This window comes from Ovis canadensis, chromosome 23 (assembly GCF_042477335.2).
Source record: "Ovis canadensis isolate MfBH-ARS-UI-01 breed Bighorn chromosome 23, ARS-UI_OviCan_v2, whole genome shotgun sequence".
In the NCBI taxonomy this organism is placed as follows: Eukaryota; Metazoa; Chordata; class Mammalia; order Artiodactyla; family Bovidae; genus Ovis; species Ovis canadensis.
In genome coordinates, this window is record NC_091267.1 from 27415563 (window position 1) to 27435050 (window position 19488).

General features: G+C 35.8%; 1 protein-coding gene across 4 annotated transcripts in view; it reads right to left on the reverse strand.

The window, feature by feature from the left end:
- PIK3C3 (phosphatidylinositol 3-kinase catalytic subunit type 3) overlaps positions 1-19488 on the reverse strand; it is a 161360-nt gene that overhangs the window by 58789 nt on the left and 83083 nt on the right. For all 4 annotated transcript variants that reach the window (XR_011252452.1, XR_011252453.1, XM_069569209.1 and 1 more), the window contains exons 11-15: positions 14888-15042; positions 13196-13286; positions 9907-9974; positions 3503-3608; positions 162-278 (exon numbers count right to left, since the gene is read on the reverse strand). Coding sequence is in view for 2 of the 4 variants with exons in the window: in XM_069569209.1 (XP_069425310.1) it covers positions 162-278; positions 3503-3608; positions 9907-9974; positions 13196-13286; positions 14888-15042 (537 nt within the window). In the remaining 2 variants the exon portion in view is untranslated. The remainder of the gene's footprint in view (positions 1-161; positions 279-3502; positions 3609-9906; positions 9975-13195; positions 13287-14887; positions 15043-19488) is intronic.

The window sequence follows — 19488 nt, forward strand, 5'->3', positions numbered from 1 at the left end:
AGAAGGAAATGGCAACCTACTTCAGTATTCTTGCCTGGGAAATCCCATGGACAGAGGAGACTGTCAGGCTACAATCCATGGGATCACAAAGAGTCGGATATGACTTAGTGACTAAACCACCACCTCTAAGCATAAACAGAAAGCAAAGCCAGAAGGTTTACCTTTTTCTTACGATTTCCACTTTCACGCTGCACTGCCTTCATTAGGTGCACCAGCCGATCTACAAAAGTCTGTTGTGCAGCCAGCAGAGAACGCATAACTCTGACAGACTTATCACCCTGAAGGAATTCAAAGGAAAGAAAAGTTAATTCTATATAGCATAATGATCAGTTTCTTCAATAGCATGGGTGACCTTTATTTATTATTTAATAACTACAAAATTCAACACAGAGTAATACTGAAAAAAAGTCTTGATTCAGAGATAATGAGAAGCCTGTTATCTTCAGTTCAGTTCAGTCGCTCAGTCGTGTCCAACTCTTTGCAACCCCATGAATCGCAGCACGCCAGGCCTCCCTGTCCATCACCAGCTCCCGGAGTTCACTCAGAGTCATGTCCATCGAGTCAGTGATGCCATCCAGCCATCTCATCCTCTGTCATCCCCTTCTCCTCCTGCCCCCAATCTCTCCCAGCATGAAGGTCTTCTCCAGTGAGTCAACTCTTTGCATGAGGTGGCCAAAGTACTGGAGTTTCAGCTTTAGCATCATTCCTTCCAAAGAAATCCCAGGGTTGATCTCCTTAAGAATGGACTGGTTGGATCTCCTTGCAGTCCAAGGGACTCTCAAGAGTCTTCTCCAACACACTTCAAAAGCATCAATTCTTTGGCGCTTAGCCTTCTTCACAGTCCAAATCTCACATCCATACATGACCACTGGAAAAACCATAGCCTTGACTAGACGGACCTTAGTCGGCAAAGTAATGTCTCCGCTTTTGAATATGCTATCTAGGTTGGTCATAACTTTTCTTCCAAGGAGTAAGCGTCTTTTAATTTCATGGCTGCAATCACCATCTGCAGTGATTCTGGAGCCCCAAAAAATAAAGTCTGACACTGTTTCCACTGTTTCCCCATCTATTTCCCATGAAGTGATGGGACCGGATGCCATGATCTTTGTTTTCTGAATGTTGAGCTTTAAGCCAACTTTTTCACTCTCCTCTTTTACTTTCATCAAGAGGCTTTTTAGTTCCTCTTCACTTTCTGCCATAAGGGTGGTGCCATCTGCATATCTGAGGTTATTGATATTTCTCCCGGCAATCTTGATCCCAGCTTGTGTTTCTTCCAGTCCAGCGTTTCTCATGATGTACTCTGCATATAAGTTAAATTAGCAGGGTGACAATATACAGCCTTGATGTACTCCTTTTCCTATTTGGAACCAGTCTGTTGTTCCATGTCCAGTTCCAACTGTTGCTTCCTGGCCTGCATACAGATTTCTCAAGAGGCAGGTTAGGTGGTCTGGTGTTCCTATCTCTTTCAGGATTTTCCACAGTTTAAAATATTTGAGTTGAAAAAAAAAACATTAAAATAAAATAAAATATTTGAGTCGTCAAATTGCATGTTTCTTCCCACATGCAAATGTGTGACAAGACAAAATTTACTGACCCAAAGTGTATTCACTGACTGATTCAATAAATATCTGGACGCTTATAATTCCTTCAAAAATGCTCTGGGCATATAGTAGAAACAATATTATCTTCAAGGAACAAATTAAATCCTTAAAAGAAAGTTCTCAAATAGCAATATAATATGCTAGCTTAGTAAAATAAAAGCCATAAAACCAATGCTATGAAGTCTTAATGTAGTAATTCTCAGTTCATAAAATATTATAAAATAACAATTTCTCATTTAATTTCTCCATTACACTGATAGAAGCAGCCTGGCAATTATGTATCTTCATTTAAAAGACTGAAATTTATTCTCAGAGAGACCTAATTGCCTCAGAGGATGACAAAGGCTATAAGTGACAGAACTGAGATTAGAAGAGAGGACCAACTGCTTATTTTCCAATCAGTTTAGATATAGCAAATCTATGGGCTCTGAGAACTATAAAAAAAGTTTATTCTCAAAGAGTTCAATGATGTGATTTAAATTTCAAGACAATTTACATGGAACATGAAACAGCAGATAAAGATGCTATAAAGCGAAATATTTCTACAGCAAATCAGGAACTGTTGTGACAATTTTTTTTCATGGCCCATGCACCCTCTGCTGGCTGAACTGAGACACTGCCTTAACAATCACAAGAACACCAGGTAAAAAACACCTACAGATCTCTAGAAAATGTAAAAGCAAAAACAGAAGTCATGTAAAGTATCTGCAATATGACCACTGCCAGATTTATGTAAATATACCTAGTCTTAGGGCTTCCCTGGTGGCTCAGAGGTTAAAGCGTAGTCTTAAAAATAAAAATTGAAAACAGAGAGTGAAACAAAAGAGTAAAGATTTGGGTTTTTTTTGGTTCCAGCAATAGGTTTTTTTCATTAACTTAGGGGTCAACAAACTTTCTATAAAGGGCCAAGGATTAACTACTTTAGGTGTTGTTGACTACAGAGTTTCCATTCTGGCTATTTACTCCTATTGTAGTCAAAGTGGTCACAAACAATATGAAAGCAAATGAGCATAACTATGTCTCAATAAAATATTACTTATGAAGACTGACTTGTGAATTTGACATAATTTTTATGTGTTGCAAAGTATTACTCTTCTTGTGACTTTTCCCAATTATTTAAAAATAAAAAGCAATGTTTAGCTCATCAGTTCAGTTCAGTTCAGCTCAGTCGCTCAGTTGTGTCCGACTCTCTGTGACCCCATGAATCGCAGCACGCCAGGCCTCCCTGTCCATCACCAACTCCCAGAGTTCACTCAAACTCATGTCCATCGAGTCGGTGATGCAATCCAGCCATCTCATCCTCTGTCGTCCCCTTCTCCTCCTGCCCTCAATCCCTCCCAGCATCAAGGTCTTCTCCAATGAGTCAACTCTTCGCATGAGGTGGCTGAAGTACTGGAGTTTCAGCTTCAGCATCATTCCTTCCAAAGAACACCCAGGGCTGATCTCCTTCAGAATGGACTGGTTGGATCTCCTTGCAGTCCAAGGGACTCTCAAGAGTCTTCTCCAACACCACACTTCAAAAGCATCAATTCTTTGCCGCTCAGCCTTCTTCACAGTCCAACTCTCACATCCATATGTAACTACTGGAAAAACCATAGCCTTGACTAGATGGACCTTTGTTGGCAAAGTAATATCTCTGCTTTTCAATATGCTACCTAGGTTAGTCATAACTTTTCTTCCAAGGAGTAAGCTCTTTTAATTTCATGGCTGCAATCACCATTTGCAGTGATTTTGGAGCCCCCCAAAACAAAGTCTGACACTGCTTCCACTGTTTCCCCACCTATTCCCCATGTTTAGCTCATAGACCATACCATATCTAGCTCATAGACCACAATAAAACAGGCAATGGGCTAGACAGGGCCCATGGACTGTATATGCCAATCCATATATTAAATGGTTACCTTCAACAATGCTTGGCTGAACCGTCTCATAACATTCAAGTACATTTCATGGGTCTTTGGGTCTCTCTGCTGAGTATCTTGATCTTCACATTCCACTATCACATACCTTAAAAATAGGTTAAGTCATTCATATAAGTGTGAAATGAAACACAGATTCATTTTATTTATGCCTTTCTATTAAAAGATTCACATTTGCAAAAATAATGAGTAATGAAACATTTTATCATCACTCTTTTGAAATCTGAAAATTAAGGGACAACACATAAAACCTTCTGTAGAAGATAAATTAGTAAAAGGATGCCTTAATTTGTAAAATATCCTAGATTTCCTAAAAATTTTGGGATCAAAATGAGCATTTTCTCCTAATTCTTTATGAGGTAGATAGAGCATTAACATCTTCAGAAATCATATAAGCTCTCGAATCTACCAAGTAACTCATGAACAAAAATATTTTTGGTATTACATAAGGCTCTCTTATTCTGGAAAAAAAAACAAAACTCTGAAGCTTTTCTCATTAACACAACTCTGAAAGATAAATGTATTAATTTTCCCTTTCCCACCCAATTTCTTCATTTCTTAAAATTCCATATAAAATGTTCAATGTTTCCATCATAAAACTGTGATTTTAGAGATTTAAAAAAATAAATATATTCTTAAACTGACACTGCTGATATAATTCATATAATTATATAAACAATGACCTGGATTAGATTTTAGAGGTTGTCTAATCCAGTGTTTTCAATTATTACTGGAACAAGCCATACTGACATGAATTTTATATCATTACTTGTTGCACAGAGCCCATGTGTGCGCACAGAGCCCATGTGTGCATACAGATGCATAACGCTGAAAAAAGTTTCACAAAGCAATATTCTATGAATAATATGTTAATATGTTATTGTTCTATTTCATTTTTCTTTAAATAACACAAGCTAGATTGTGAGCCTTAAAATTGATTTCAAATGGATCATGATGTACAGTTTGAAACTTGCTTGTTTTATCAACAGTAAAACTTAGAGGTGGTTGTATCTTGCCCACAGTGATACAATTAGTTCACTGAAGAGTTGAAATCAGAATCCGGGATTCTGGACTCCAAGGCCAGAATTCTTTCTACTAACCTTACTCTCTCACACTGTTTGACCTTTTAAAAAGCACATGAAACTTCTTAACCTTCTTAACTGATAGTAGTTCACAAATCTCAAATCACAGGGCTTATTATTTTCCTTTACATTATGTCTAGAAAGAAATATTCAACCACCTAGCAGGTAAGCTTCACGAGAACAGAGAGTTTATCTGTCTTGTTTGCACTATACCGTTAGCACTTCCATGCCTGGACAGAATACTTAAGGTGGTCTGCTTTTACATTCATCTACCCTAGTTTTCAAGCAGTAGATCCCCTTTTCAAGAAACTGCTTGTCATTTATAATTGAACATGTGTAAAACCGAAACTATCAGACTAAATGAATGCTTTTTCTATCTCAATTTAAGGCATTATCAACATTTCAGGCACTTGGGCTACAGTTTGGATCACCTGAATACAAGAAAAATAAGAAAAAAGTGGTGAGATTGTAACCAAACCAGCGAACACAGGTTCTACCTAAAACTATTACTGGCACTTTGTGTTTAATTTGTGGTCTGTGGATCTAGCACCAAGCCTAAGTCACATTCCCCCATTCCAAACACCTATGCTCACTTAGTCACCAGGCTGTGTTGATTTTTTTTCCTGTAAAATACTTCTTTTAATTGTTCTACACTACGAGGCAGCCCTGTCTGGAATCAATCAGCAGATATCTTTTACCCAGCTTCTCTAACTCTAAAAACAAACACTTTTTTGATCAATATAATCATCCTAAAGTTTTCTTCTTTAAACTACCTTCATCATGCCCCACTGATATTAACAAAAACACCAACAGTTCCCTCTATTTAAAAACAACTCTCTGTGGCCCTAAGTTTCTGGTTCAACTTCCACTGTCTCCAGTGAATGCATTCATACTCTAGTCAGCTCGACTCTCCTACCCCACTTTGTGCTTTCGCTCATGTTGTAGTACTGTCCTAAAATACCTTCCCGCCTCCACCCTTCCTGATTCTGCCCACACTTCAAACACAGGGACACTCCATCACTTTCTGGAACTCTTAAACACTAAAAACTTCTTTCTTCTCTGACGTCCCAGAACAGGTACAACCTCTCACAACAACTTCTGCGGATAATGTTACCTGGCTCATCACTGCTTCACAACTTACTCTTAGCTCCCTTCCGAAGTTATAAAGAAACTGATGCCAGATTCTGTATCTTAAAAAATATTTACTGGCCCCTGACATATGCAATATAGTCTTATACACAGAAATATTTTAAAGGCTGATAAAAGTTAAGCACCTTCTCCTACTGACTTCCCAGTGCCATGCTGCACCATGATAATAACAGGTGATCTAGAAGTCCTCAGAGCTGCATAACCTAGAATTTTCTGTAAAGCAGTATGAAAAACGAGACCATGACACTACGTTTACTTTATGTTCCTGACAAGAGTTGGAAACCAAAAATTCAAGAAAGCCTTCTTGAATCTTGAACAAAGAAAGCCACAGGATTCATATGTGTCCTTCTATAGCCACAGGACACATACAAATTTAAAATGAAATTTAAAAAAATTAATAACTCTTTAAAGTCTTTACCATCTCCATCACCTTAGTGTGTATGTAGCAAAGTCTCAGTATGGAATAGTGAAGTCTTTACTATCTCCATCACCTTGGGAGTCCCTTGGAAAGCAAGAAGGAGATCAAATCCGTCAATCTTAAAGGAAGTCAACCCTGAATACTCCTTGGAAGGACTGAAGTGGAAGCTGAAGCTCCAATAATTTGGCCATCTGATGCAAACAGCTGACTCACTGGAAAAGACCCTGATGCTGGGAAAGACTGAAGGCAGAAGGAGAAGAGGGTGACAGAGGATGCAATGGTTGGATGGCATCACCAATTCACTGGATGTGAACTTGGGCAAATTCCCGGAGATGGTGAGGAACAGAAAAGCCAGGCATGCTGCAGTCCTTGGGGTCGTGAAGAGTTGGACTGTTCTTGGTGACTGAACAACAATAATCCTCTGAAGTCTTTATTATCTCTGTCACGTTAGTATATTCATTATCTTTTCCTGTATTTACACAGCAACTCCTTTCTAAATGAGCAATACAGATGACCATGATATACAGGCTCCATTGCTTTGTTCAGGTCCCCTTGACTATCAAGTAAATACAATGGCTACAGCCATGTGATAAAGGTCACATAACAAACAGCTCTCAAAATCACTCAAGCCAAAGTTCTAATACAAAGGGCAAGTCCATCTAAAATAAAAATGACAGTGTCATCTCCAAAATGAAGGACAAACTTAGATTAAGACAAGAAGACCAAGATTTGTGCCACTTCTGAGTTCTGTTTACAGCAATAAGAAGATTCTACAAAGCACTCATGTACTTCTGCATTTGAACTGTGGTGTTGGAGAAGACTCTTGAGAGTCCCTTGGACTGCAAGGAGATCCAACCAGTCCATTCTAAAGGAGATCAGTCCTGAGTGTTCACTGGGAGGAGTGATGTTGAAGCTGAAACTCCAATACTTTGGCCACCTCATGCGAACAGTTGACTCATTGGAGAAGACTTTGATGCTGGGAAGGACTAGGGGCAGGAGGAGAAGGGGATGACAGAGGAAGAGATGGCTGGATGGCATCACTGACTCGATGGACGTGAGTCTGAGTGAACTCCGGGAGTTGGTGATGGACAAGGAGGCCTGGCGTGGTGCGATTCATGGGGTCGCAGAGTGTTGGACACAACTGAGCGACTGAACTGAACTGAACTTAACTTCCTTAAAACCTCTCATCTTCAAGTAGAAATGCAGACAAAATTATGTGGGTACCCATTGTATGATGACAGTAGCGGGCCACCTATTTCCTGACAATATCATTTTGCGAGGTAAATAAACTTTATTACCTTGAAAGGTCTTAAAAGTTATAGAAAAACATGTCAAAGCAGCCAAAGTTTATTTTTAATTTCAACATACTCGAATAGCTATAGAAAAGAAAAAAAAAAAAAACTGCAACAATTTATAGATCCTGATGTTCAGTATTTAACAGATTAGAAGCTATTACTTTTCTCTGTGGTTTAAAAGGTTGACATTTATTTTTAAAGGATTGTCTGTTTTATTCTAGGCCCCTAAGGATTCAACTATAGCAGGAATCCTGTTTAAATCAATGGAAAGGGAACAAATGAACAAGGAAATTCAAAATGTTCAAAATGAAATAGCACAATCAACTGAAATTTATATTTTAATACATTTGTTAGGGTAAGCTTAGACTGAGAAGCATATAAACTGTTACATGTGATTAATATTTTATACTACTCTGTCCAGGTTCAACAGAAAAGAATGATTATTTTAAGTCAACTACTTGAAATTATTTCCTTATTTTCATGCTACAATCACAAAAGTAGTGTCTACCAAAGTCAGAAGTCCACATCAATAGCTCTTTCCCTCCTTGAGTATTTCTGAATATGTAATATGCAGACTGTAAATATGGGAAAAACAATTACTCCTCAGAGAATGAATAGACATAGCACATGCTATTGCATCAGTGAATCAGAAATACAGTTGGAGAACACAAATCAAATCTAAGTTTGATGGAACATTTATAAGACTGGGAGCTAGGGCTTCACTTTGTTTATTATCTGTAGAGAAAACAAAGTACTCTTTCTGAGCAGAAACTGTTGCCTCACTGAAAACTGTTCACCTAATAGATTTCCTACTATTCAGCTGCATTCAGAATGGTTTGAAAACTCTTCCTACTTGAAATAAAATAGCAAAGATTTTATCACAACTAATTTCAAATTTTATAGTGAAATCTGGTCTACACTCAAATCTAAAGAATACATAATTTTAAACACCACATAATCAGTGTATGTACATACAGCTCCTGTAAGTGACTAATCTACATTGCAAGTAATGAGCCAGAGAAACTTTCCATGAATATTACAAGGAAGTAAATATAGCTATAAAGGAATTCTTAGTAAAACATTTAAAAATATATAAAACCTTGATTTTTAAATACCTACAGGGCTTAAAAATACTTACTCAAAACCTTGGCACTGTGCCCTACACGTTTTAATTTACTCTAAATTATTTACCTAAATTTTTATGAGGAAATATTTTTCCTTAACACCAATTAATAGACATACACTTAAGAATTCAAACTGCAATATGGAGAACTTTAGGAAGCAAGAAGCTGCATTAAAAGGAAATAGTAGCGATTTGGTAATATAATAATTTCTAAGCAAACCCTTCAAAGTCAAAATGTGATTAACAACTACCCAAAACATTCTGTGGATGTATTTTCAAGGACATACTGAAAGTTACTGTGAGGGAAATGCAGTTTTATGAATATTATATTAAATTGCTAAAGAAAAGCATGGAATTATTTTTCTTCCCACTACAAAGACCAACAGAAAAACACAGTTAAACACAGTAAACCAAGCAGTAAGATTAAATCACGGATCTTTTCTACAGTTAAAAAAATATCAAGTTTGTCAGGAAGTTTAAAAATGTTCTCTCAAATGTACAGAAGGCTTCAAATAGAGCTTACCCAAGTGGCTCTGCCTTTTGTTTGCTAAAAACTGGATAAGGTTCTCTCGTCTGGTGTTTAATCCTAGTGCTTTCTTTAACTGAACCAAAAACAGTGTTTCTCCTGTGGCTTAAGCTACTTGTTCTTTACACTTTAAAATCCTATGACAAAAGGGAGACATGCTTCATATTAAATGTGTCTCAGTAAGTCAGTTAACCTTTCTATACCTTAGTTCCTCTTTCTTTCCTTCAACTCATTCAGGAAACGTGTTCTCACATAAAATAGAGATACTTACATTTGCCCTATTTGACTTCACATGAACAAATGAGAAAAGGTCACTGAAAGCACTCTGTAAATGGCAAATTTTGAAATCAATGATCTAATCCCAGCTCAAGTTTTAGCAAGTTCAGCTATATCATGCCTCTGCCTCAGTTTCCTCATCTATGAGATAAGTAACTTCAAATTCTGTCTACTTTAGCATGATTGCAGTATTTTAGTAAATAATGTGAAAATACTGACTTACAGTAAAGTATCATACTTATACTATTTAAATAGCATAAAAGACAAACAGACATCAAACTGAAAAAAATCAATTAAACTTACCCAGTTTTATCTTAGATCCTAGAAAGTTAGTGAAAGGAAGAAAAACTGTGATGCTAACAAGCATTTCCATGGGCATAATTGCAAAGAAACACAGCTAGATATAAATACTGTATAGGTTTTTGATGATTGCTCATACTTTAAACTGCCTTTTTGTTTAGTTTGGGAAAAAATAGTCCTAAACAGTGATTATAAAATAAAAAATTATTTCACATACCAGTATAAATAGTTAGCCAGTGTTGAGTTTTTGCAGGCTCTTGATATCAAGAAGGTACACAGATCTTGCTGAAAGAATTAAAAGAAATGTATTTATATATTACCATCTGCTATTCACAAGGGGGAAATAAGAGAGTCTACATTTGCCTATCAGTTTTTACCTACATATCTATGCCACAGATCAGATTTTTATGCATCTATCTATCCCTCCATACCATCCATCTAATATTTATTCTAGACCAGGCAATATGTGAGAGAGGTTAAGGACACCATAGTTTGCAGAGTTCCTGGTTCTACTGGAAGCTTAACATTTAGTGGAGGAGAGGTGCATTAAAGGAAGTCATAAAAATAACTTGGACTGCGAGGTCAGAGGCAGCAATGAGGATGTGATGTTTAGGCATGACCAGCATGATGGTATGGACCAAGGCCCCGAATCTCACTGTTCAAGGAACTTTTAAAAGGCCCAATGTAGCTAACATACAGTGAACACTAAAGTAAAGGAGGCTGAAAAGGGAAGCAAAGACCAAATTGTGAATGAAGGCTTTTAAAGTCACACTACTGAGTATGCATTTTATTTTCAAAGCAATCAATACTCAACAAAAGATCTAAAGCAGGAGAGTGAGGTGATCTGCTTTACATCTTCTGAAAATGACTCTATTTGCTCTGAGAAGTACACACCTGAGATCAGTCAGCATGCTATTACAGTAGTCTAGAAGACTGAATGGTGACAGAGAGGTAATTGATTATTAAAATATTTTGGAAATATAATTGATAGGACTTGCTGATGGAAAGGATGTATGAAACAAAAAAGAACTGACAGCAACCCCTAAATTTATGGATTTAGTAAATGGATTGATTTGTTACATCACAGAAATTCCAAGTGAGGCAAGAGTGTTGGGGGAGAGAGTTGTATTTTGAAATATTAAGTTTGAAATGCCTGTCAGATATACAACAGAAATCAAGTAGATATCTGGATATACGAATCTAAAACTCAGGAGAGAGAAATGTGCTAGCAATGAGTACCCTGAGGAACAGTAAGATGTCAAGCAACAAGAAAGTACTGACAAAGGAAACCAAGAAGGAACGGCTGGAGAGGTGAAGAGGAAGATGCGGGATGCATGGTATCACTGAAACCATGAAAAAAGTCAGCCTTTCAAGAAGGGAGTCATTTATTTTCCTGAATAATGCTGGGAGGAATTCAAATACACACAACCACAAACACTGAAGCCATTTACTATTTTATTTTAGCAAATGAGTTTTAATATATGATGGGAACAAAGGCCCTGAACGATGTAAATTAAAGACTAAAAAGAAAGGAAGGAGAGTCAATATATACAAACAACTCCTCTGAGAAACTTGATTATGAAGAGAACAAAGAAAATTAGGTACTGTTGTGTAGGATGTGGTATTAGGGAGGAATTTTTCTTGGTTTTTTTTTTTTTTTCCCCCATTTCTGAATTTTTTAAATGAGAGATACTAACATATCTGAATATTTCTACCAGGAAAAGAAGAGAGCATATCTTTCAAGGGAGTTATATTCTTCATTGTTAAGAAAATAGAAGTAAAGAATGGGAAGAGATTCACATCTGTAGATCTAGTGGTGGTAAATGGCAACCATTTTTACCTAATGACTTCTATTTGTTTCCATAAAAAATGAGGCAGAATTGTGATCTAGAAACTGGGAGGCAGGGCATAAAGAACAGGGCTGGAAAGGTATGAAAGAGTCACTGTAGAGCAGGGAGAGCAACCATCCAGAGAAACGTAGGAAGGCAGACAGTGCTGAGCGCCCACCTGATGTCTGTGGTCATGAATGCACGGTGATATCAACACACTAGGCTATGTGATTTCTTCCAAAGTATTAAGGCACAGACAAATTAGGTAATTAATTAGGCTTATCAAGGGTTAAGACTGTGTCAAGGGAACTGAAGAATGATTAAAAGGATGAGTTGGGATAAAAGCTGTACTCAGAGGAAAGCAAATATTGAAGGGTACTGATAAACAAAGAAAAAGGTAGAGATCAATGCATTTAGATGTTTCAGGGCAGTAGCACATAAAAAGTGGTCCTTGTTTCCTCTGTTTAACGTGTTCATCCCCCAGGTCACCACATGGTTGTTTCCTCACCTGCTTCATCTTTACAGAAGATGTCACTTTTCCTGGGAGGCCTTCCCTGAACAAGCCTTTTTAAAATTTCAATCACCTAACTCCACCCCAACATTCTCTATCATTCTATTCTGATTTTTCTTCTACTCTTTTACGGCATATAAATATTATTGACTATCATCAGCCCAAACACTAGAATGAATTCCATGAAGCGAAAAGATTTTGAGTGTTTTCTTCTCTGCTGTATCAACCCTAGCACCTATAATAGTTTCTGGTACACAGAACTCAAAAAAAAACACATGTAAATGAACTGATTACTGAATCAGTCAATCAGTCCCTTTTGAAAGAGAAAAATAAACTGGAGCTAAATGGTTCCTTAAAGAACTCCTTTAAGGATTCTATTATCCAGTAATATAATTGATCCAGTAATATAATATGATCCAGTAATATTAATTTTTTCAATATTTTCTGATATATTAAGAGGCACAGACAAGCATACTATAATTAATAGTGAAAACAAACATCACTCAGTTAACAACATTGACTCCTAAAATTTGACTAAAAGAAATGATATTGAATATATACATTTAAAAGAAAACAAACCTCTTTCTAATATCAAGCATGTATTACTTATTTTCAACATCAGGGATATGAAAGGTTCTTCTCAAATTAGAAGCCATAGGGATAAAAATCAACAATACATACTGGATGAACTTCTGCAAATGTACTCCCAAATATAATTTTCAGAGTAGCATTAGCCATACAGACCTGTTTTACCTCAAAAATCACTCTGCTTAGCTGAAAGAACTTAAGAGCAGCTTAGTGTACTTCCCTAGTATCAAAGTCATACATTTCTACAAGGTAATTACAAACACCAACAACTACAGTAATGTTCATAAATGTGTTAACAAAAAATACTCTGAGTTTCCTTAAGAAAATATTTAGGTCCACTTTATGTATACATTGCATTTCAATCCATTTATATTAACATGTCCAAAGGCACCAATAAAATGCCTTGAACTAAAGATGGCATTTTTTGCTGAAAGGAAAAGTTATAAACACATATCATAAGCCAAATTATTTCATAAAAAGTTGTAATTATTCATCAAAATTAATATTTTCAAGACCAGCATAAAATGTTTACTTGGCAGTATCCCTCCTACAGGAAACTTGAAAAGCTCTGTACTCACCTCCAGATTTTCACCATCTGAACTTTCTTTTGTTTTAGATGCAGAAGGAGGGGAAGACACTGGAGGAAGAGGGCTGGTTATAATTTGGGAGCTGAAAAAATAATACACTGATATGTAAAATCCTCTTTCTGTAGGAGAAGATACATATGTTCAGCACAGTTCACCACAACTGAGTCTGGATAAAGTACCATCTCTTAAAGTGTGTTCTGGTTAGCATTGAGTCACATTAGATTCTGGGAAAGAGGCTCCAAAGTCAAAGAATATGGGTGATTCATCTTTGAGATGTATGTGCAAGTTTGCATACATTGAAGTTTCTGATAAATACTACAGTGTTTTTAAAAAGTACATTTTACTTTAAGCCAGTATGTTTCAAATATATTTGGCCACAAGACAACCCCTGTCTCTTTTTCATCTTTTAAAAAGCATACAAATTGATGACCAGCAGATATTATAGTTTATAGTTTACATCCTGTCATAAAATCTTAAATAGAGTTCTAATAAAACACTCTAAGTGGCAAAAGTAAGATGAAGTTAAGTAAACATGCCCAGAGACTGAAGCCATCTAATGTACAATGGAAGAAAATGTAAGGGATCTCCTCTCTTAAAAACAGGAAAACATAAAGGAGTCTATATAAGAAAAAATGTTTTTCGCCCCCTGTTTCTCAGTTCTCTTCTAAGTGAAAAACAGCAGATTTTAAAAAAAGCATTACCATCAACAAAAATTCAGAAATATAATCTTAAACTCGTGATAATCAACATAATTGTACTAATTCAGATAATCTGAATTCTAGACGTCCTTTGTCACTAACAAATCTCATGATTTCTTCACAAAACAATTTTATACCACTAAGCCTAGAATTTCTCATACAAATGTTTCTATTTATCTCAAACTTTAAGATTTTATGAAAAGAAAAATGGCAAAGTAGAAAGAACAAGGGCTTTGGAGTCAACTCTACCTAATTTGCAACATGGAAGACTTTGGGAATTTACTTCTCCTTAAGTCCTTCATATTTAAATTAGGGATATGAACACCTACCTCAGAGGATTACTAATAACAAGTTTAATATATGTGGGCCATCTCCTGGTGTCTGCTACAGAGGTGAGAGTTCTTAACTGTTATTACTGTTAATAGCCTACTTTCAATTCAATTAACTGGTTGCTTTAACTACTAAAGAGGTGAAAAGCAGTCAATAAAAAATACAACTTTACAATAAAAATGTCTGAGTCCACTAGTATGCCTCATCTTTCATTTTCTTTTTGCATGAACAGCAATGACATCCAACACTTACCAAGCACCATGTGTCAGACACTTTTCTAAATGCTTTATGTGTTTCATTTAATCTTTCAGCAGTCCTTAAAGATCAGTTACTATTGCTGTATCCCCATTTTTAACATGAGAAACTAGGGCCAGGGCCACAGAGAGAATATTTAACTTGCAGAAGTTTACACAGCTAGTAAGTGGTAGAGTCAAGATTTTTAACTCGGGCATTCTGACTCTATAGCTTATTTTTAAAACACTGCCCTATAATACAGTAGTTTGTGTTCTGTGAGCACACATGCCATGTTCATTGGTAGAACTTCAAACTTATTACTAACCAGGGTTTGTTACATCTGGGAAAAAAGAAAAGAAGACAGTCTGAAAAGGTAGAAAACTATCAAATTTGAAAATAAGTCCTCCCTGGATATCCATACCTATCTATTTCTGCAGAATTTATTCCAGAATTTGACACGCTCTCTGACACTGAACCCTGACTATCCTTCTTGGTAGGTTCTAATCCATTTTTTATGTCATCAAAGTTTTCATATTTGAGAGCCTGGACCAGCTGTAATAGGTACATCAACAAATCCTAGAAAACAAACAAAAAATAAGCCAATATTAGAAAAATGCAAGTGATTATATACAAGTTATGGGTATTCCTAAATATCAAGTTAAACAATTTAATCTACCACTTATCATTTGTGTTAGCTTGGGCAGGTCCCAAGGTTTCTTAACTTCTTGGTGCCTCACTGGGTCCTCTTCTTTAAAATGGCCATAATCATATAAACCTTAGAGACTGAGTTGTGAGGATTAAATCAGTTAATAGGAAAAAAGTCACAGAATAGTTCCTGGCACAAAGTAAGTGACCAGTAAACATCTTGTTTAAAATGGTATCTCATTGACATGTATACACTGCTATATTTAAAACAGATACCCAGTAAGGACCTGTACAGCACAGGGAACTCTGCTCAATATTCTGTAATAATCTAAATAGGAAAAGAATTTGAAAAATAATACACACATTATATATATATATAACTGAATCACTTTGTTGTACACCTGAAACTAACACAACACTGTTAATCAGCCATGATCTAATAGAAAATAAAAAGAGAAAAAGTATCCCAAAAGCACAGGAAAAAAAACAAAAACTAAGAAAAATGATTGAGATGGTTCATACAAAGCTGAGAAATTAACAAAAGATCCTTTTTATAGCAATGGCATTTTAGGTCTAAGATTACCTGTGAAATTCCAAACTATTAAGTTTTCAAAGTGTTTCTATTTCATAATGTTTCCTAGTTGGGATTTTTTAAAAATATTGTATTGCTTTTTTTTTTCCTTTAAGAGAATTTGGAGTTTAGTGAATTTAGAGAATTTGGGTTGCTTCTTAAATGGACACTACAATGAAGTAGATACTTTTACACTCAGTTAAAGGAAATGTTTATTTTCCTGCCAATTACCAAAACTGGCTTGAAGAAAACAAATTTCTAAATCTAAATTTCTCCTACTTCTTCTGATAAACAGTAAGATAATTCAGACTGAACAAAAAAGCATCAAGAAAGTTGTTTTTACCTTTCTGAGTTTTCTCTTAATGTTAAGAATGGAAATATTTTCCATCATACTCTATAAATGTACTTCTTAGCCCTTCCCAATGACTATTAAGAAAACGCCAAAAGTTTTGCTTTCAAAAATAATTACAAATTGAAGAAACTCACAAAACTCATAAGAAAATTGACAGTATCTATTATCGTTCAGTTCTAATTGCCACTCAGGTAGTCAAAATTCAATTAGGTAATATTAAGATATTGTGATTATCAGTTTAATTTTAGTCACCTTTCCTTAAGCCCAGAAACCAGGTTAAATCCCTGGCTAAATATTTATATTTATACTTCATGTTTAAACAAATCTTTCCTTCTGTATTTTGTTAACAACTACAGCATTTGTAAGAGTGAAAGTCGCTCAGTGGTATCCAACTCTTTGCAACCCCACGGACTATACATATACAATCCATGGAATTCTCCAGAGGAGACCAGAATACTGGAGGAGGTAGTCATTCCCTTCTCCAAGGGATCATCACCCAGGGATCCCTGGGTTCGACCAAGGGATCGAACCTAGGTCTCCCATATCGCAGGTGGATTCTTTACCAGCTGAGCCACCAGGGAAGCCCAGTATTTGCAATTAATTGCTTATTTACTCTTTGTCATTTCCAACATTTTAAAAATTCCATGAAGATGACTACTTCCCAACATCCTATTTTCCCTTATTTAATACCAAAATATATTCTTTTCATCTTTTTTTCTTATACTGACATGGTCAACCTTTTTTATAGTTGCCCAAATACTGACAAAAAGCAATACATGTGATTTTATCATTATGTATGATTTTTTTTCACAAAAAACCAAATGAAAGGTTAATTGGCTGAGTAGTAGTGTTAGTTGCTTAGTCGTGTCCAACCCTTTGCGACCCTCATGGACTGTAGCCCATTAGGCTCCTCTGTCCATGGGATTCTCCAGGCAGGAATACTGGAGTGGGGTGCCATTCCCTTCCCCAGAGGATCTCCCCGACCCAGGGATTGAACCCAAGTCTCCTGTACTGCAGGCAGATGAAGGGTTAATGTGGCCACAATAGGGAAAGTGGAAATGTGCTGCTTACAAACAAGATGTTCTGCCAAGGAGACAGACATAGCCTTGAGATTAATGGTCCCTTGCTAACGAGGGGACCTTTCCTTCTTGTGATAAGGGCTCTGGACAGACTTTCCAGTAGACAGGGATTTCACTCCCCTTTGCTGTACGATAACATGTATGCATCTGCACTGTACTGAAAAGGCTTATTCATACAGTCTGGAATTCTGCCTAAGGGGGGCTTTATAATAATAAACGGCAATTAGTTTGCCCAGTTGTTCCTCTGGCCAGAGTGGTGTCCTGTCTGTCTTTTGTATGTCTTGTATGTTTTATCTCATTTCACTCGTACTCTCCAGAAATCTCCTACAGGCAGATTCTTTACCGCAAGAGCTATAGGGAAGTCCACTCTGTGATAACTGCCTTATTAATTCTTATTCAAATATATCAGTATCAGTGGCCAGGAAAATCAAATGACTTTATCAAAATACTTATATAGTGTTCTGTTTCTAAACAAATTTTAATTGGATCAATAGATGTTTGATTTTCTATTATCTTATTTAGGATTTATTGCATCTTACAGCTCTAGATATTCTTCTATGTATATTCTAAGAAAAAAATTATACAAGAGAAAATTGTTTACTCAAGTATCCTTCTTAGGAGGTTTAAGTAATTCAGTTTCACTGCTACCCTTTATTACCAGGCAGTTTTTGGAAATGCTACTGAATGTACCACCTAGTGTGCTTTCCCAAGTAAAAAAAAGACTTATTGCATGAAATCAAAAAGGTTGCACTGTTATTAAGTTACCCAAGAAGGAGAAACTCAAAAGAAAACAGATCTTTTTAAGTCACTCATCACGATATGATGGTGTTAGTCATCTGCTTTCTGTATTCAAACTACCCATTCCTTCATTTGTATGAAAATAAATTAACTTCAATAGTAAGTGCAAAGGCTGTTTGTTCATTACATAGTCACATTCGAAAAACATAAAATCCCTCCAGGCATGAAGGATATAAGCATATAAATAAAGCAAAACAAACAAACAAAAAATCAGATTTCTAACTCAGACAATTCAGTAAAAATTTCTCAAGAGTTATGAAATACTATCTAGACAGTAATCATCATTCTTCTAAGAAGTTAATTCTAATGCTTTAGAATACAAATGCAACATTTCATGTCAAAATCACTATTTCTTACTGAATTAAGGTTAATTATTCATATAGGCATTTACAGTTAGAGACATGGGTTCTGACCTTGGTTCCCAGACAGCTACACATATCCCATACTCCTGGTGAAATGAAATACTTTCTATTTTTCTGTACTTTTCAATCTCCTTGCCTTTGCTCATATTGCTCTCTCTACTTGGAAAGTAAACTCAAGTCCAACTCTGAAAATTCTACTCTTCCTTCAATATCTATCTCAAATACCATCTCTTCCTCAAATTCTAATGGAGAATCTCTCTTCTTCTGAGCCACACCATAGTAAGAAATATGGCTTTTAAAAATGCCTTTAAAGAATATTAAACAAATCCAACTCAGAAAGATATTAAAAGACTGGTTAAGATATATGTTACAGATGTAAGGTGAGTTTAACATTAGGAATTCAGCATCTATTTTATATGTAGTATTTATAATATATTAATGTTTTTCAGATAGCATGATGCTATACCTACAAATTATAGGGACCCGTTTAATACCTATTAAAACTATAAAGAGACGTCACTAAAGAAACTAGATAAAACATAAATATTAAAATAAAAATGCAGTTTTCATTTAACCAACAAACAGAAGTAAGAGATAAAAGTGGTGAGGTAGTTTATAATAGTAATGACTGTCATAAAATAAATACAATTTTTTAAAATGTGAAAAAATTGTATGAAAAATTGTGAAAAAGGCATATATATTTTGACAATTTCAATGCAAGCTACTTATTCAAGAATATGGAAAAACATACACAAAACTGTTTACTAATACAGTTACAACAAAAGATTAGAAATAAAACAACTGCCTACCAGGAGAGGCTGACTGGTAAAATAAGTTATAAAATAAACGAGCAGTAAAATATTATGCTGCTGTTTTAAAAGAATATGGTAGATCTATAGGCATCCATAAAGTGTTTTTCTACAGATTAGATGTACCTTTGACATCATTTGCCTTGATATTCATTTGCCTGTGTTTCCAGACTTTACAGACATCAATTATTATTATGTGTTGAAGATGAGAAAACGTCCAAGATTATACTGCTCAGTTAATCAAGCATGCTTTTAAAAACATGAATAGGATATTCCTATTTACCTTAATTTTAAGAGATGTTTTTGGTGACTCAGACGGTAAAGAATTTGCCTGGAATGAGGAAGACCCAGGTTCGATTCCTGGGTCGGGAAAATCCCCTGGAGAAGGGAAATGCAACCCACTCCA